General features: G+C 41.0%; 2 protein-coding genes across 4 annotated transcripts; one reads left to right on the top strand and one right to left on the bottom strand.

The window, feature by feature from the left end:
- Positions 1–1709: 1709 nt before the first annotated feature.
- On the bottom strand, positions 1710–3256 carry LOC114444049 (uncharacterized). Its single transcript, XM_028418454.1, has 4 exons — positions 2899–3256; positions 2579–2773; positions 2371–2491; positions 1710–1864 (listed from the first exon to the last, which is right to left on the bottom strand). The coding sequence occupies exons 1-4, from the start codon at positions 3250–3252 to the stop codon at positions 1857–1859; spliced, it is 678 nt and encodes a 225-aa protein (XP_028274255.1). The 5' UTR covers positions 3253–3256; the 3' UTR covers positions 1710–1856.
- Positions 3257–10558: 7302 nt separating this feature from the next.
- On the top strand, positions 10559–14415 carry LOC114443763 (oocyte zinc finger protein XlCOF6-like). 3 transcript variants are annotated; one of them, XM_028418068.1, is made up of 4 exons: positions 10559–11018; positions 11107–11292; positions 12019–12196; positions 13001–14415. In XM_028418068.1, the coding sequence occupies exons 2-4, from the start codon at positions 11119–11121 to the stop codon at positions 14281–14283; spliced, it is 1635 nt and encodes a 544-aa protein (XP_028273869.1). In that variant the 5' UTR covers positions 10559–11018; positions 11107–11118; the 3' UTR covers positions 14284–14415. The 3 variants fall into 3 exon arrangements, with proteins under 3 accessions (XP_028273869.1, XP_028273868.1, XP_028273867.1); XM_028418067.1 differs by having other exon boundaries at positions 10559–11292; positions 13004–14415; XM_028418066.1 differs by having other exon boundaries at positions 10559–11292; positions 13001–14414.
- The last annotated feature ends 5880 nt before the right edge of the window (positions 14416–20295 follow it).

The raw sequence follows: 20295 nt of genomic DNA, 5'->3' as shown, positions 1-20295 counted from the left end.
GTCCTCTAGGCTACTACTACTACTAGAGATTAGCAGACAGCTTGAATGACCAGGCACAGGGGACACCTGATCCCTGAGGCATTTATTTATATTTCATACCATTTTGAAAACACAAATGTCTCTCTCTGACCTCTAGGGGGTGCAGTTGCAGCTCTACACACCTGCCAGCAACCCATTTCCAAAAGGGATCCCGTCATGGTGTGATGAGTCTATAATAATCCCAGTTGCTGTGCACCATGTCACCTGTCGTTTGTGTATTCCTGTTCCTTCCTTATTGTTCTCCCCTCCCCTATATTGTTCTTATATATTCTCTATTTCATTCTGACTGATTTTTTTTTTTTACTTTTTTACTTTTTGCATTTTATTTTCTCTCAAGATTTGTTGCCTGTCTGTCTAAGTGGGCCAGAGGTCGACTTGTCAGAGGTTTGTTTGGGAACACCGCATGGTGGACAGATTTCCTGCTCCTGCCCCTGCTCGGTCGTCAAGACAGCGACTTAGAGGCCATCAGATATCAGCGCAGTCCTCTAAGACTGAACGGACTAACCTTTGTCGCATTTGGATGTGAGCCAGCTGTGAGGGTGCACAACCAAGCTGGTTTGTGGTTTGGGTGTTAGAAGTCAGTCGTCTAATTGAGAATACAACCAGCAGATCACTCAACAACAATAATTGAATTAGTTGCCAATATTATTTCTGTCATATAATGCAGTATGCTGCAATCTGTGTCTGATAAGGGAAATATTTCTGCAGCTACAGGGTCATAAGGCACAGTGTGAATTGGTTTTGAGGTTGACAGATGCCACTTGCAGGCATTTGTTTATAAAAAACCAAACAATTTAAATGGCTTTTAATAGTTCCTGTTTTATTCATTTAAATGTTTTCTGCCATGCGTAACAGGTTGCAAAATCTGCCTATAGTGAAGCACTACAATGTGCTGTTGAGCCACAGGCAAACAGAGCATTTATTTCTATACGTCCTAAATGATATGATTGTGATTCTGAAGCGTCTTCTGTTTATTTGGGTGAGAAAACTACAAGACGTTTAACTGCCTTTATCAACCACAACATTGTGAAAATCAGAGCCACAACACAATGACACAAGTGTTTCCAAAGCTTTATACACATCTCTCTGAAGACAGGACACACCAAAATATGTTATGACACAACACATTTGTTCTGGCAACTGGCAGACACAACTTACAGGAAGAAGTATTCACATCCTTTACTTATGGTAAAGTCTGCCTGAGCTGCTGGAAATGCAGAATTATTCAAATGTAACCTGTTCTTTTTAACATAACATCCTGACTTTAACTTATTGTATTGTCTGTATGATCACATCTACAATAATATTTTATTGTATTGACGTACTTATCATGCCTTTACCTGTTGTGATTTTTTAAATCTTGACTTTTCAATAGCTTTATTTCTATTTTTAAACAGACATTTTAGTGTAAATGTTATTTTTAATACATCTTTATATCTAATTCTTATTTATACATTTTTTTATTTTTTTTTTTTATTTAAATTTTTTACTTTTACAGTTGTCCCCGTTTGACCTTTCTCATTATATTTGTTGGCATGTAAATTACTTTGAATGCTATAAAAATAAAGGAAGGAAGGAAGGAAGGAAGGAGGTGCACAGTTCCTTATATTTCTTTTGTTTGTATTGGGTTCTTGGTAGTAAAAGTGTATGGAACATGGCCATTCTTACACATCTTTGTGTGAAATACACTTTCACTTTGTGGCCTTTTGTGGCAGCTTGTTGACTGAACTTAGTCAGAGTGGCCGTGTTGATGCAGCTGGACTCATCAGACACAGTCAGGGTGAGCCTGGTCTACCCACAGCGCTGCTGGGAGGCTCTCAGGCGCCTGAAACAATCACACGAAGGCTGGTCAGACATGGAGAGAATCTTAGTGAATAATGCAGCCTTTGGTGTTTTCTTCTATAAATCAGATGTAGACTTTTGTTGCACTTTATTAAGTGTTTCACAAAGACACAATGTCACAAGGCTAAGAGTCTACAGCCAACAACGTGGTGACCCTCAGGCAGACAGCAGTAGTTTGAGTTAGCCGTCATGTTAGCATGCTTAAAATAACAACGTATACTAGGTACATTTATTGCGTTCTTTTGAGTATTAGCATTTTGCTAATCAGTCACAAAGTGCACCTAAGACTAAAGACTTTGATCGGTACCAAAATACTCAATAATCTATATTAATAGATGCGATGGTGCTGCTTTAGGATGCATCATCTGGGGATCATGAATGTTTTGCGTCAAGCAGATGATCAGATATTTCTAACATAATTTAAGCTGCAGATGATGAATGTGAATGAGTGTGAATATCAGTACAAATCTGGATGTGTGAGCATCAAACCTGAGGATAGCTGTTTCTCCAGGTGCTCGATGTATTGCAGGTGCCTGTCAATCACTCTCTCGCGGGCTAAAACCTCGTGGGTCAGAAAGGCCAGGCATCTGGCCTGTTTGTCAAGGAAAGCCTATACAACACATCACAGGAAGCAAAGGGAGTCACCGTGTTTTCCTGTTTTAACTCACGATATTCATAAAGCTAATGTTTAGCCCACCTTCATGTAGCTGAAGTCAGTTTGACCTCCTGACCTCGGCTCGGTCAGAATCTTCACTTTCTGCAGGACCCGGTTCATCCTCTGCTGCATGGCTTCCTGCTCGGCCTCCAGCTCTTCCAGCTCCTTCTGCAGATCTCTGACCGCCCTCCACAGCCTGTCCCTTATGGCACTCAGTATCTGCAGGTCCTTTCTAACCTGAAGATACGTCTCATTAGTACATATTGACCAATCAGAGACTAATAAAACCAAGCCCCAGAGCCTCAAAGATCTAGTGATAAAGTGTGTTACACTATTCTGGGTCCGAAAAATGTTTCCTCCACCTGTTTGTTAGTCCGTCCTGTCTGCACACTCTGCTTATGGAGACTGTCCACAGTCTTGGTGGCCCCATCCAGCTTTGTCACCATCAGGTTTCCGTGCCTCTCAAGCCTCCCCACGTTCTCCCCCACACCATGCAGCAGGTGGCCCAGACCCCTCGACAGCATCCTCAGCTGGGACATGGGAACCTCTCCTGCCTTCCTCGATGCAGAGCCAGCACCGTGGGCCTCAGAGATTCCCAACAGCAACGTGGACAACTGCAGCACCTGAAACACCCACATACTCCAGATTTGAACGAAGTAAGGGGATCCAGATTCCTTCCTTTTTGTAGATCTAGATCCAGAGCAGAGATGACACATCTGCAAGGCCTTAACTATTCTGATGTGTCTCAAATGGAGTCCAGACTGAAGGATAGAGGGACGATGAGAGGGAGGAGCGCCAGACGGAAGCGAGGGAGGGCGTTCCCAGCATGAAATATGAACTATAAAAATAAACAAAACAATAAAACAAAAACACACATACAACAGAAATCCAAATATTCTTTTTTGTATATAAATCACAACAATTTTGTGTTAAATTTTGTGGATTTAATGTTTATGTCCTCACATATGCGCATCACATATTGTGTTCATGCACAAACACAAATAGTTGCTGCTAATAAATGTTAATGAAAATGCAATTTGAACAGAAAACTGCTGATTTACACACAAGAAACACTTTACTTCACAATTTTCTCCTCAGGCAAATAAGCCTGTAACAGCGCTACGAGTGAAAGTAAAACAAGTGAGCCATCTGCTGGCAAAGCTGCTTTATACTTCTAACATTAACATCAATTGAAGGCTAATACTGCACCTGTTGTGTTTCAATATAATTCAATATTATTTAAAAACTGATACATATGCATTTTATGGGTTTTTTTTTTTTTAACTTTTTCCCATTTTGTTGTTTTGCTGGGGTACAAATCATGACTTCCTACACTCAGACCCCAGCTGAAAGAAGTGCTTTGTGCCAACAAGGGGACACAACAAACTGTTCTTTGAATTGTTGTGGAGTCGGGGCAGGCCTAATGCACAAACGACACTATGTCAACTCATAAAGCCTGATTTGTAAAAAGAGGAGAAAAGGCGTCAGTTCTCGGCCCACTGCTTCCTGCCTGGCATTCTGGATGCTGGGGAGAAGACAGGGTCACAGCCAGGAGAGACACAGAGGACATTAAGCAGTGAGTGATTTTTGTCATTTAAAAATATTTTTATGTGTTATAATCTTTGTTTGCACGAGTTAGTTTGAAAGGATAGCTTCATTTGATGCTGATTAAATAGGTTGTTTTTTGTTAAAAACTACAAAAAGATACACATAGTTTTACACTTTAGATGTAAGTCAGGTAAACACAAGGGAAAGCAGGAAGTAGGAGGCATATACTGCAGTGAATGGGTAGGGTATGTGAACATGAAAATCTGCCATCCGTCACTAATTTTATTATTTACACCTGCGCTTTTCAAACATGCTGAAAAAGACTTGGCAGGATCTAAAATGACACATTGTGTTGAGACTGATAGAGCGGCAAGAAGGTGTGTGTGAGTGTTGTTTCACAGCTTTATGTGTGTAAATATCTGCACGTAGGAATCAGGAATGTTTAATATAGTTTTAAATTAAAGGGACAGTTTGGCATTTTAGGAACATAAAAAAATTGACCTTTAAAGTCTCAGCTTACACTCTTTATCACTTATTATAGGTAAGGTCATACTAGCCTTTATGTGTGTGTGTGTGTGTGTGAATGAACAATGTGATTACATGCATACAATTAGAAATTTGCACTGTTCATACCCATTCACTTATAAGTGTTTTTGGCTGCTGTAGTCTGAGAATTTCAACCCTCCTCTTCCGCCAATTTGCCCTCTTTCATTTGCCTTTTATGAAGGCCCCATCAAGTCAAGCATGATTTGACTCCCAGGGGTTTAGAGGTCAGAGGTAGGGTTGCAGAACAGCTGGCGGGGGTCACATGCCAAGATCACGCTCGGTGTGTCATGCCTCTGCGGATCAAACATGTAAAAACTGAAACCCCAGCACGCAGGATCCAGCGTGTTATTGTAGTGTGATTCCCATTAAGTAAGCTCCAGCGGTCACATGCACTGCTGCAACCAGTTTGGCGTATACAGCGGGATCCTGTCCCGGTTTGGCACTAAACCTGAGCACAGCGTGTTCACTTTGAAATACTCCTCAAACTGAAACTGAACACGGTGTGATTGAGTAGGAACAGGTCATTTACTGTAGAGATCTGCAACAGGCAGCTGTGGAGAGAAGCCATGGATCATAACTCATGGATTGGCTAAGCATGTAGTCCATTCTATATATCTGCATAAACAATGATCCAACAGTACATATTGAAGAAAGGTAAAAGTATCTAAACTGTTGGTTTCGGTATCATCTGTGAACTCTTATGCAGCAATGATATTGTTCCATCAATGCTGGTGAGTCCTCCTGATGCAGCAAAACAGGCCCAAACCATCATACTACCTTCCACCATGTTTAACCAGTGGTGGAATGTAACTAAGTATTTGTACTTCGTTACTATACTTATAAAATGTTATACATTTTTATGTCTTTATACTTTACTTAAGTAAAAATAATAGTGCATACTTCATATTTTTTATTAGCAGCCTCTCAGCCTGCCTCATGACACGCAGACCTGTCCATAGCTGCTTCTGGGATGCTTTCAGGGATTTCTCTACTGTAATATAAATTAACTGCACATTGTGAATTTAGATTTCTTTGATTATTTTTAACCTGTCCATATATCCTTTGCAATGGAACTCAATAATATATATTCGGTGCATGAGTACTTTTAATACTTTAAGTACATTTAAAAGTACTTAAGACTTTTACTTAAGTAGGATTGTTGATGTAGCACTTCTACTTCTACTTAAGTATATATTTTGCTGGGTATTTGTACTTTTACTTAAGTTCCTAGCTTCAGTACTTCCTCCACCACTGTGTTTAACAGATGGGATAGGTTCATATGCTGGACTGCAGAGTGGCTTCTCATCTGTCTACAAAAGATTTTCCAAACTGCAGACAAGCAGCAGTGTTCTTTTTGGAGAGCAGTGGCTTTCTCCCTGCAGCTCTGTGTTCTCTTGATGGTGAACACCAGCCAGTAAGAAGCGAGAGAGGTCAACCTGGGTTCATTTGTTACCTAACCGTTATGTTAAAAGTTAGATTTAAGGGAAAACCCAAATGCAGACAACAAAAGACTGATTAAACAAAAGGTGAGTTTGAATTTAAAAAAATTAAAGTTTTAATTAAAAAAAAAGCAAAAAAAAAAAACATAACTGAAAACCAACCAGAAACAAACACCTTCGAAGAAACAGACGAACTGACAAAGACCAGATTTAACCACACAAGGGTTAACAAGACACAGGTGAAAAGAGTCAGTGCAGGGCAGGTAATCAACAAGGAGGGAAACACAGGGAAACCATGCTTTCAAACTACACTCAACAAAAATATAAACGCAACACTTTTGTTTTTGCTCCCATGTTTCATGAGATGGACTTGAAGATCTAAACTTCATTCCAGATACACAATATTACCATTCCTCTCAAACATTGTTCACAAATCTGTCTAAATGTGTGATAGTGAGCACTTCTGCTTTGCTGAGATAATCCATCCCACCTCACAGGTGTGCCACATCAAGATGCTGATCTGACATCATGATTAGTGCACAGGTGTACCTTAAACTGCCCACAATAAAAGGCCACCCTGAAATGTGCATTTTGTTTCTGCTTTATTGGCGGTCTGGGGACTCAGAACCAGTCAGTATCTGGTGTGACCACCATTTGCCTCATGCAGTGCAACACATCTTCTTCGCATAGAGTTTATCAGATTGTCTATTGTGGCCTGTGGAATGTTGGTCCACTCCTCTTCAATGGCTGTGCGAAGTTGCTGGATATTAGTGGGAACTGGTGCACGCTGTCGTATACGCCGGTCAAGCACATCCCAAACATGTTCAATGGGTGACATGTCCGGTGAGTATGCTGGCCATGCAAGAACTGGGACATTTTCAGCTTCCAAGAATTGTGTACAGATCCTTGCAACATGGGGCCGTGCATTATCTTGCTGAAACATGAGGTGATGTTCATGGATGTATGGCACAACAATCGGCCTCAGGATGTCATCACGGTATCTCTGTGCATTCAAAATGCCATCAATAAAATGCACCTTCTTCGTCCATAACAGATGCCTGCCCATACCATGACCCCACCACCACCATGGGCCACTCGATCCACAACATTGACATCAGCAAAGCGCTCACCCACACGACGCCACACACGCTGTCTGCCATCTGCCCTGAACAATGTAAACCGAGATTCATCCGTGAAGAGAACACCTCTCCAACGTGCTAGACGCCATCGAATGTGAGCATTTGCCCACTCAAGTCTGTTACGGCGACGATCTGGAGTCAGGTTAAGACCCCGATGAGGACAACGAGCATGCAGTTGAGCTTCCCTGAGACGGTTTCTGACAGTTTGTGCAGAAATTGTTTGGTTATGCAAACCAATTGTTTCAGCAGCTGTCTGAGTGGCTGGTCTCAGACGATCTCGGAGGTGAACCTGCTGGATGTGGAGATCCTGGGCTGGTGTGGTTACTCATGGTCTGCGGTTGTGAGGCCGGTTGGATGTACTGCCATATTCTCTGAAACGCCTTTGGAGACGGCTTATGGTGGAGAAATGAACATTCAATGCACGAGCAACAGATCTGGTTGACATTCCTGCTGTCAGCATGCCAATTGCACGCTCCCTCAATGCTTGTGGCATCTGTGGCATTTTGCTGTGAGACAAAACTGCACATTTCAGGGTGGCCTTTTATTGTGGGCAGTTTGAGGTACACCTGTGCACTAATCATGATGTCAGATCAGCATCTTGATGTGGCACACCTGTGAGGTGGGATGGATTATCTCAGCAAAGCAGAAGTGCTCACTATCACACATTTAGACAGATTTGTGAACAATGTTTGAGAGGAATGGTAATATTGTATATCTGGAATGAAGTTTAGATCTTCAAGTCCATCTCATGAAACATGGGAGCAAAAACAAAAGTGTTGCGTTTATATTTTTGTTGAGTGTAAAACAGGAAACGACCACAACAGGGCAAAATAAACCAGGAAGATATGAATATACCAAAATATCCAGGACTACAATGGAAAACCAACAACAGAACAAAGGATCATGACACCAGCAGATTTGTTTTTGAATTGATCTTTTAGTGATAGAATGGACAACAACAGATTAGTGATGCGAGGTGATGGCTCTCCATCTGCTGCTGGACTACCTGGAGAAAAAAAGGGGTTGCACCATTACAGGGAGCTTTTTAAAATCAAGATGATTCAGCATGAGAAGCTTTGAGTCGAACAGGGCTCCTGACCACATTGGCTGCCATCCAGGAACGTCACTCTGCACCCGCCCTATTCACTTGATTTGACAGCCTTCTATGTCTTTACCAAAATAAAATAATAAACAAATAAATAAAAGAAGCAGCGTCACCATTTTGACAACCACGATGACCTCCTTCACTACTAAAGGAGATTTGCAAAGTCATGTCAACTCGAACTTAAATGGCTATGGATAAAAATCCACTGGTATCCATGGCAACCAGTGCTTCTGTATGCATTTAGGTATGGATCCAGTATACACATCTGGGTACTGGATCATACATTTAAAAGCACACATACAGACAGCAGGCTGAAGATCTTCCTCAATCAAGTGTAATCAGTGAGTGACATATCCCAGAATGCACTCACACCTGCTGCGAGACTTGCCCACCCGGTTGGAGCGAGGCAGTGATCATCATTAGTTACTATCAGAGGAGCACGCTGTCACTTTATTTTCAGAGCCAGACTTCCTCGGGCCTCTCTGGAGTCCCTGATATAGGCGTAGCAGTTAATGAGGGAAATACCCAAAGTTAAACCGAGCATGGGAGCCTCAGAGGGTAGGACGGGCTGGGAGGAGGGTTAGAGGGAGGACCACAGAGACCAGGACGTGAGAGAAAGAAAAAAGAAAAAGTAGTAGAAGAAAGGAGTGAGATGAGGGAGGCAAAGCAGCAGGGAGTTTTTCCCCCCAGAGGACCGTGTTTGGTTGTTTGCCGTGGCGGTGTGGGTCTCTGGCATGATGATTTGGGACACAAAGTTAAATAAAATCACATTGCCAGGGATTACTACACCGCTACGGCGTCTGCTACGGCGTCTGCTACGGCTGCTTGTAAAGCTGCCACGGAGGAGGATACGCTGCAACATACATGCTTTCTGCTACTAGGAGTCACACTTTTCTATCCCTGCTCTGATATTTTTTTTCCTGTGACAGGAACTTTTGATGCTGGCAGCCTGCGGATCAAACCGAATGAACTTTTCTGAGGCAACATCAGTGGATTAGTGCGTTCGTGTCTGATCAGGTGCAGAGCTTAGTCGACTGCTGAACAGGGAGTCTTAGATATTTGTTCACAGTGGCTAAGTTCTTCACTTGTACAGAGATACAGATGGGAACGTGTGTGTCACAGGCTGTGCTATATGTTTACTGAAGTTTGTCAGGTAGCATGTTTACACTTGTTTTTAAGCTTTTAACACAAAAACATGACATTCTAGACTTAAGTATATATTTTTTTGCCCTAATTTTGTCACTCTTTTTTGTTATTGTGAATATTAAAGTAAACATTTGTCAATCTTATCTTATTGATTTGTGCTACAGATCTTTATTTTATTTTAATTACACTGTAATTTATTTTAAATTAGCACCACACACACACACACTGTGCTCCTGCCTGATTTTGCACTCTTTCTAAATGTTGGTTACAAGATACAGCACTGAGCTGTCAATATATTAGGTTTAAGATTAATATGTACATTTGTAAGCTAAATATATAATATAATCATATATAAACAGACATTATATTATGCATAGTTGTGTTTGATGTATAGAGAACAGAGTTGCCACATAGGGAAACACAGGTGTAGTCGTGGTGGCTGCATGCATTCCAATTAAGGGAGGCCCTACTTCTGTACACACAACCCTTAAAAAAAATAGATTCAGAAATATTTCCTGTCACAAAGAACTATTACCTACCACTACAAATACACACATGTTAAAAACAAAACAAAAACATATATTGATGATTTCACTTTTTTCCAAATTAAGTTAAGTTTTAAGTTATTAAGCTTAATTCTAGTGGGAGACACTGGCAAAAATAATACACAAAAAGGCAGTGTTCTTACAAAAAAAGAAAAAAGTAAAGAAAAGAAAATGTTTGGATAACTCAATTTGCAATTTCCTGATTTAGCCATGAATGAGCCTGTTTAAGCGTCACTGTTTTTCTTGGAATTAGGAATTACTGGCACCTTGGTGCTTGTCATATGTTTATGTGACAATGATTTCTCTCCCTTTTTGTGTTTGTCAGACTGCATTTACTTTTAAAGAAATAAAACTGTATGTGTAATATAATTCCCTTCTTTTCTCCCTTTTTTTTACTGTGCAGATAGATTTGAGTAGAGCCATCAGAGGGCCATAGTTTTCAGATTACTCTGAGGAAACATCTGGCCTCCCTCTTGCGCCTTCTGAGCTGACAGCAGTTCAATCAGACACACTGGCTCAGTTCAGCAGGAACAAGAGTTTAGTCAGTGGGCAACTTTTCTATTGTGAATAAGTGAACCTGGGGCATGTAAGAAGGGAAACTTCCCATCCTAGTTATTACATCACATAGACAATTGATTTTGTATGATTATTATGATTATGATTATTGTTATTAATTGTTAAAACAATGTATTTATATTACATTTGTGCCCTCTAGTGTTGAGAGTTTACAATTACAACACCTGCCATGTATACTGATTGTATACATGGCAGGTATTGTATTGTATAGGTATTGTATTGTATACGGATGTTAAATTGTTTGTTTTTTAAAAAAGCAGGAATGTTTTTTTTTAAAGAATGCCTCCTACACTTTGTCCATGAGTCATTGCAGTAATCATGCCACACCGAAGGGGGCCGATCCACACAAAGGTTCCATCTGGTACCGCTGTAAACGAGACGAAGAGGTAGAAGAGAAGCACAAGAAGTAGAAGTGACTTCACGCCTTCTGTGAATAAAGTGCGCTCTTAAAGGCACCGTGGAAAACCGTAGTCTGACTGCGTAGTTACTCACAGTCATGTTGACTGTTGATACATTTGAGGGACAGATTTCCGCAGTAATGGAGATTTTAGTGGAGGCGGCGGTGACCGAGTTTAGCAGACTTCTGGACGGGTGCTTGGCTAACGACGCGCAGGTCTCCGCTGCGGCTCCCGTAACTGACGTGAAGAGCGAAGAAGAAAGAAGACAAGCGTCTCCACCGGTGGACGGACGGAAGTTTAGTGAAGATATAAAGGTGACACACAGCTTTGTTTTTAAGTTTGTCAACTAGCTAAGAAATAGTGCAGTAGGTTAGTTTGCTAGCTTAAATGGCACTAGCTAAAACTAGCTTGCGCCAGTGGTGGTTGTCATGGTGAGCACGTCAACATGAGCGAGATAACGTAAAGAAGTCAAACAAGAAAAGCAAGTGACTGAACGGGTTAGACTGATTTTATTTTTGTACATTTGTTACTCCAACAAAATATAAGTGTAAGTATAACATGCATCTTCTGGAATTTCATACATTTTTTTTATTTATATACTTTGGTAATCCCAGAGGGAAAATTGTTTAAGGCTGCTGCCAAGCAGTGTCATACAATGACTAGCAAGGCGCGCCACAGGCTAGGGTGAAGTGTCTTGCCCAAGGACACACAACAATGACTTAGGGAGGAGTTGGGATTGAACCACCAACTGCTGCCCCCTAAATATGTAATGACTATTCCTTTATTGGGCGAAGTATTTAATGTAAATGGTCTTTTTGATAGTTTGTTAGGGATTACATTGTATGTGGTGACAAAAATAATATGTACATCAATCAAAAACTTAGAACTGTTGTTTTCATCACTATATCCCAGAGTCTCAGTGTTTTTGTGATCAGTCCATCAGTCCAAAACATAAAACACATATTCCACTGATGATGATATATAACTGAGAAAGACAGCCTGTCTTCATATCCTTCTTTATTTATTATTATTGCTTTTAGAAGCAGCTTGCATCCCTGTTGGAAACACTGACCAAATCCGCAGTGAGTAAAATCACAAAGATGTTGAAAGAGTCCCTGGAAGATGTTCCCGCTGCAGAGCAAAGTGCTGGGCTGCCTGTCAAGACCGAACCAGCAAACATAAATCCAGAAGCGTGGAAAATCTCAAAGCCTAGAACAAGTAAGTGATGCTAAAGGCCAAAGAGGCTTTTTATTTTTATGTTTTTTGGTTATTTGGATTTCTGTGTATATCAAACCACCGTTCGGCTTTTGTTGTGAAATAACAGAATCTGTGGCCAGCAGTTCTCAGCAGAAGACAGGGAAAATCCAGGTAGCAAAACACAGAGGTAATATCCTCAGTGTCAGTCAATGAATCAATCAAAATCTAAAACATGGCAATAAAACTACAAACAATTAAACAGAACATTAAAACACTCAAAAGTGTTTATTAAAAATGTGTTTAGCCTAAAAGAATTTTAATGCAAATCATGCATATATAATAAAATAACGATAACAACAACAATAATAATAAAATAAAAACATCCTAATCTACAGAAATAAGGATCATACAAAGAAGAAGGATCATATAAATAAATATAATTTAATTAAAAGCCAATTAATTGACACTTTCTCTTGTGTAGAATAATGAAATTAGTGATACAGGGCCAGAGAAAATGCCATGTGGTTCAATGGTAAGACAATAATGCCCATAATGCATTGCACTCAATGCCTGCTTATCTTATTGTTATTGAAGAAACTGGTAAGACACATTTAAGTGGGATTAAATGGTGATACTGTGTCCTGTGTTTGATTGTTTATGTTTCTGATTTTTATTAGAATCATACTGCCCCATTAAATAAAAACTAGCTCATGATCCCATTTTAAAAATGACCAAAAATGCTAGAAAAAGACGTGAGGGATCCTGTTTTTCAGTGTAGTGCTGCTTCTTCTAGTCCTTAAGTCTATAGTCCTGTTTTTGTTTCAGCAGGTGCAGTCTCGTGTGATGAGAGTAGTGTTGGATCTCCAGCTGCACCTGAAGCTGTGTTAACCCCTGAGCCGGGTTTTGATGTCAGCGAAGGTGCTGCCCAGAAGGATTCTGAACCTTCAAATGCCACATTAAAGATCAGAAAGAAGAAGTCTGCGGGCCCATTCAAATGTCCATCTTGTGACAAAACATTTCCTGTGAAGTGCAGGTTGGATAGGCACCAGCGCACTCACTCCAAACCGCACATCTGCTCTGAGTGTGGCAAGCGTTTCACTGAACTGCAGAAGCTCGTCGCACACTCAAGAAGACACACCGGGGAGAAGCCTTACAAATGCTCACAGTGCGAGACGGAGTTTGCATACAAGTCTACCTTTAATAGGCACATGCGCCAGCACGACTTGAAAATGGCCCACACATGCACGCTGTGTGAGAAACAGTTCATGGGAGCGCTGGCATTTCAGCGGCACATGTGTGGTGCGCTGAGAAAGACGTTTGTGTGCTTCCTTTGCCCAGAAACCTTTGAGTGCAGGCAGAGTTTGGCTGAACACGAGAATCTGCATTCAGGGGACAGAGATTTTGTCTGTGAAATGTGTGGGGAGCGGTTCTTCTCTAAGTCATCTTTGGCCGTTCACCGCGTCACTCACACTCAAAAGGAAACCTGCTGTGAAATGCTCGGCGTTGGCTGCAGCGACGTTAGCGTGCTCAAAAATCACCTGAGCAAACACACTGGAGAAAAGCTTTTCACCTGCGAGGTCTGCGGCAAAGGTTGCAGTCACCGGAGCGCGCTGAAACACCATATGATCACCCACACTGGAGAGAGGCCGTACATCTGCGAGACCTGTGGCAAACGCTGCAGCCACGCCAGCGGGCTCCAGAACCACATGAGGACCCACAACGGTAAAAAACCGGGACAGAAGCCGATCTGCGGCATGTGCGGCAAAACGTTCCGCTGCACGGCCAATCTCAAATATCACATGAGCACGCACACAGGGGAGAAACTGTTCCCCTGCGATAAGTGTGATAAGACGTTCAGCAGCCCCAGCAACCTCAGAGTACACATGGTGGTGCACTCGGGGGAGAAGATGTACGGCTGCAACATCTGCGGCAAGAGGTTCACTCATCCCGGAAGCCTCAAGCAGCACAGGCGGATCCACACAGGGGAAAGGGCGTTTCACTGCACAGTCTGCGGGAAAGACTTCAAATACAGATACAACTTAAAGAAACACCAGAAACATCATCTGCCAGCAGAGGCAGAGGAGGGACAGACTGAAAAAAACTGCTGAGTGCTAATGAAGAGCAGGATAATAATTGTGTGGCATTGTAAATCAAGGGATGCGCCCATCTGATATTGGCTTTATGTTTAATATAGAGCCAAAGAGTCAGTTGTATTAAGGTTTAACATGCTTGCTATGTTATCAAGTTTGACAGCTGCTTGCAAAATAAATGGTATTGGATCAATACAGTAGTTTATCTGTGTGTCCAAATACTTTTGGCAATATAGTACACACTAAATTAACTTAATACACTTAATTTGACATATTTTAATAAAGTACACTTCAAAATGACTTTGTACTGCAATCGATGGATGAATAGATGTGTATAATTCACCATTAATCAAGTGATTGGACAATGGAGGTCAGCAAAAAATCTAATTATCCAATTTGCACTTTCCTTGATCTGTTATGAAATAATGGTGCCTTCACAAAGCCCTCGGATGATAGTGTGTTGAAGTGCTCATATCTCTCCATCAGTCAGTAACTGGTTAAATGATTCCACTCTGAGTTAATGTGTGCAGTCTTCCACTAGATGGTGGTAGAAGATCATCACACAGGAAGCAGCAGCTCAGCACCTATTGTTGCCACATGATGAATAAATAAACTATCAACAGGTATATAGCTATACTATACTCCCATATTTAAGTTGCCTGAACTGTACATTTTTATTTTACACATTTGAAAAAAGGTATGAGATATTGTTCAATATTTCAGGTTTAAAGTGAAAGGTTTACCATTCTCTCTTAGCAGGTGATGCATAAGTCTGATTTTAAAACAGCTACATGGATCATATAAAGAGCTCAGTCCTGCTTTTTGCTGCAGCAGCAGCAGCAGCGATGCCTGTTTTCCTGTGCCACACAAAGCAGGTCACACTCCTTTAATACCAGTTTATTGCATTTAGTCTAACCTTTGGGAGACCCGTGCTTAATGCTGCTAAGAATTCAGCGTTTTTACGGGCATTAGAGCCCCCACTGACACTGAGATAAAGTTCTCTGTGCAGCTAATTAACACATTCTTCAGTACAGTAAAATCGTTTAACACAGGAAGGTAGTGCTGTAATATGTGTGGACTTAAGTGCCTCTTTTGACTTTGTTGTTCATTTTAACATAGAGGTCTATTAAAAACTGTGGCTCAAACCCAGGGCTCCTGAGAGAAAGTCCAACCCTGCCTCCTAGCATGGACTTTTTCCAGCTATATCGATCCTATGATTGAATAACACTCGGCAATATGTTTATAAGCATAAAGCTATATAAACCATGTCATATCTACCAAATGAGGCATTTGTTCGTGAGCACATGTTGCTAAAATGCCATGCAAGGGCAGAGATAAAGCTTCCTACCATATTGACTTCCAGTAACTTTTATTTCTTGTCCACTATGGCTCCCTGCATGATGTGTAACTGTGATTAATGGAAGATGGTTTCAGGGGTCACTACACTGACGGTCAGCTGAAGCCCCGTGGTGACACACAGCATCACTGACAGCAGAGTGATGAACTGCAGGGACAGAGATCAGGCGATAATCAGCATGCCTCTCTACCAATGGTCTGATCCAAGGACCAGATTCACATAGGTAACTTTACAGTCTTAGCCCCCCCTGCACTTCTCGTTTAAAGATCTACCCCTGGACAATATGAATAAATTTTACGTTCATGTGATTGAATGGGTAGAAATATTAAGAGCGGATGTATGATGTATCTGCAGAGGCGCAGATCAGTGTGTGTCACCTGACCGTGCATGTGACTATGAGAGCAGAACGTAATCAATCAATCCTGGGGCCACCGCTTACTGACATGATGGCTCTGACCTTGGACAGACACCATTAATTAAAACTCTGTCGAGCTCTTTATCACTCACCGCTCCCCAACCCATTGTGTGCGCACGGCCCACCAGTCAGCCGCAGCGGCAGCAGGCGGCCATCAGAAGCATCCAGTGTTCTTACACCAACTGCATTATGCAACATTATCAAACATAATGTGGGTCGAATTGTAAACATCAGGGCTGCACTGCTGTCAGTGATGCTGTGGATTCGCAGCTAAATCAATGCTGACTCTGCAAGATGTAGAAAAAAAATCTATCAAATAATGGTGCTGCACTACAAAGCAACTATGTTTCAACAGTCTGGAACCACTATTATTTCTTTTTTCGGTTGCTCTGAGATAATAAACCCATTTTTCATCATGACCTCCTACGCTAAAAGTAAATGTAGTTTAAAGTCAGGGCCAATTATGTCGAGATTGGAAATTCATGGAGAAACTGCAGCTGTCGAAGAAGTGTAACTGGCCATCCAGTGGCACGACTGAAAGATTTTTTTTACTGTGTCAGTAAAAAATTAAGTATTCAGATAGCCCACCTGGTTGAGCGAGCGCCATACAAAATGAGGCTATACTCCTCACTCCAGCAGTCTTTACTCCAAGTGTGACTTGATGAGTTGTTTCCTTTAGTGCTTAGGATAAAAGTGATGAAACTTTGAAAGGATCAACCATGTAGTACCCCTTTTTTGTGCGTAAAAACCACCTTTAGCAGCAATAACTTGAAGTAATAGCTTCAATCAGTCTTTCATCACGACATTGCTTCACTTCGTCGAGGCTTTTGGGCATTCACTCGTTGCCCTGTTGTGTGACCCAATTTGTACCAAGCTTTAACTGTCAAGACAGACGGCCTCACATTTGTCTCCCTATACTCTGGTGTACAGAGGAGTTCAATGACTGCAAGGTGTCCAGGACCTGTGGCTGCAAAACAAACCTAAATCGTCCGCCCTTTTATAACCTTTTTTCCAGATTGATGTGCAGCAACAGCTGCTTCTCTAACACCATTGTTTATGTCTTTCTCTCTTGTCATTGTGTTAACACACACCTGAATGTTCCAGAGCAGCAAACTGCCAAAACTTCTGTTTTTATAGAGGTCTGTGCACCTGCTGATGATCAGTTCATCAAGGACTGATCATCAGCAGCACCTGCTGCAGCTCAACTAATTAAATCCTATGGAAGCAGGAAGTGGAGACACAGTATGAACACATTTTTTTTTTTTTGCATTTTAGCTTCAGTTTTTGCTAAATCTGGAGTTGTATTTTGATTGATTGATTGATTGATTGATTGATATTTCTAATACTGAGGACCGCTACAATAAGTTGATTTTAATTATATTTTTTACTCACATAAAAAAACCCATAGAATTAAAAGAGAGGGTACAAACTTGTCATAGTAAAAATTATCACTCAATTTTGGTGCTATTACAGTTTTTGTTCATATCAATCATTTCAATCCCCAAAAAACTGATGATGACTTACAAGGATGATTAAGTTGGCCAAAGTCAATGTGCAGCAACAGGGTGATGCATTCATTTTTCCTGTGGGTACTGTTGATGAAAGGAGGGTTCATTTTAATAACTGACAGGGAAAAAGGTCAGAGTGGGGGAACGCCACCCCTGGGCCTTTAAACGATGGAGTGATATTTCACATGGAGAACAAGGCCTCTAAATGGAACCTATGGGAGACCCCGCTGCAGTATTGACAGGAAGTGAAGGGGGGGGAAAAATGAGGAATGAGTATAATGGAGAACCGGAAAAGGGATCAAGTCTGACATTCTGACTGTCATTTAGCTGAATTCCCAGTCGGCTTCCGTTTCCTCTCATCTGTGGAAGACATTTCACCTGCTGTGTGAGCAAATACAAAAACATTAATGATTAAAAGAAGGCCTCATTAAAGACCTGCTGTTGGGAAGTCATAATGAGTAATATCCAACACAATAGACTCCATTCTAAACTACCTAGTAGTGTTTACGAGCTCACCAGGTTCATTACTTATTCTCAGAAAGACACTGGTGGCTGATACTTGTTCAGTGCAATCCAGTTGACACTGTGGGGAAAGACGCCCAACAGTCTCCTCCAGGAAGCAGAACAGGTTTTTTTGTACATTGCCACAGGTCTATAATACGTAAAATGGCTTCTTGTAATGACCAGGCATTATGTATTCTGTTTTTAGAGGTGGGCTCACTTGACATTGTTAAACAAGACACACTCTCTATGACACAGGTGGAAACTATGAGGGCACATACAATGTCTGAATGTATGGGGCGCGCCTGAGGAAGTCCAAAGTGAATGAGGTCCTATAGCTGTAGTTCTCTTTTTAGATTTTAACAGCACAGGAGGAGCTTTACAGCAGCCGCCATTTCTATTTAATACATACGATAAGATGTACCTGAGGACCATCAGTTCACTCATTATCCGAACTGACCAATCAGCATCCTTTAACAGAGTACTAGGAAGTTATGGGTCAAATGACCATAGCTAGAAGAAAGGTTAAAGTCTTTTTCACTTTAGTTCCTAATATAGAATCAATACGGTACTAACCAAAAATGAAATCAAATGTAAGCAGGGTTAAATCATAATTTTTAACTCTAATTTTTAGCTCCATTCATAATCGTTCCTTAAAAATAAAACAGAAAGTACACAAAAGCTGTTTGAGCATCACCTCACTCTGCAATGAGGAAAAAGCTTCACCAGCTGTAAATGTGCTAGCAAGTTATTCAGGTGTTATGTTGATCAATATCGATCGAAGCCGAGTAATCTTTGCTATTATTAAACTATGCTGTTATAGGAGAGTAACTAACAAAAAGCAAGCCTAATAAAACACAAAGCTGAAAAAAAACACAATACAGAAATCCAACAGCTAAAAACCAGATAAAACCAAGTAAAAAAAAAAACAACCACACAAAAAAACACAGTACAGACAAAACAAGAAACAAAGGGGTTCACAAGACCTAAGTACTCAAGACAACAAGACACAGGTGAAACACATTAGGGAGGGCAGGGAATCAACAATGGAGGGAAACCATCACCTCTTCTTCTCCTTCACCAGGCCGTGTGGTGAGCCAGATCATCACCATCTATTTGTCATTTGTTTTTTGTGTTTGTTCTGGCTCGTTCTGGCTCTCCCTCTCTTTTCTTTTTTCAGGTGCCTGGTGAGGTGGCAGTGCTGGCTGTGCACCAGTTCTTCAGCTTACCTCATGGTTAAGAGGTGTGCTTGTGAACTTACCTTTTTTAATTCCTCGTTTTACTAAACCTGTTCCTCTTTTAGATGCTGCACCACCTGGTCCCATCCAGCTCAGCCTGCGCCCCCCAGAGCACCTGGTCTGGAGGAAGTTTTTCGTTCTTTTTGTTTTCTACAAATTGTTAATCGAGTCTGCGCCTGGATCTCCTTATTCCGCAAAACCGAACAGGCCTGCTTGCTTGGGGGTTCAGGCTCTGGGTTTCCGTAAAGCACCTAGAGACAATCTTGATTGTAAAAGGTGAAATTGAATTGAATTAAACTGAAAATCCTCTCCAGTTAAGTTTAGGACAGGCCTCCAGACGTAATTATATTACCTTTTAATATATAAATAAGCCGTTCTGAAAGTTGCTTGTTTATTCTTCTCTGAACTTTCTAGACACTTCTCTCGACTTATCCATATTTCTAACATGGAATCAAATGCCACCAGGTATTTGAGGTGCTCTATCTCAAGCACACCTGATGCATCTAATGAAGCCTTTGATTGGATGAGAGCACACCTGATTTGCAAATGTGTGCCCTTGCAGTAGTCACAGAAAGTAGGACTTGAGCTTTGAAAGTGGATAAAACCCTCGTAATGTTAGTTTTATTCAACTATTTCATCTGTTCTTGTGTGATTTGTTTATTCGAAACACTTGAAAATGTGTACATTTTTACAATAAACCTAAAATGCATTGTAGCTTTAAGCTAACATTATTTTGAATCTGAAGGTCTCGTAGTGAAATATATGACCACCTGAAAATAATCTATGAATGAACAGAAAGACCACCTGCTAGAAGAGTAGAAGTATGAAATGAGCTTTGATTTCAGTCATTTCAGATCAAATTGAGTCACTGAGAGTATGTGCTGCCAGCTTTTGTGTTTCACATGCTTTCTATAAACCTTTTTTTTCTCATGAGCAGCAGTTCAGATACCTGAAAAAAATACAACCTATAAATCACTGTAAAATGTTTTTCACGAGGTCAAGAGCAATCCA

This window comes from Parambassis ranga, chromosome 12 (assembly GCF_900634625.1).
Source record: "Parambassis ranga chromosome 12, fParRan2.1, whole genome shotgun sequence".
NCBI classification, from domain to species: Eukaryota; Metazoa; Chordata; class Actinopteri; family Ambassidae; genus Parambassis; species Parambassis ranga.
The sequence above is the reverse complement of the archived record's forward strand: the minus strand, read 5'-3'. Positions and strand labels throughout refer to the sequence as shown.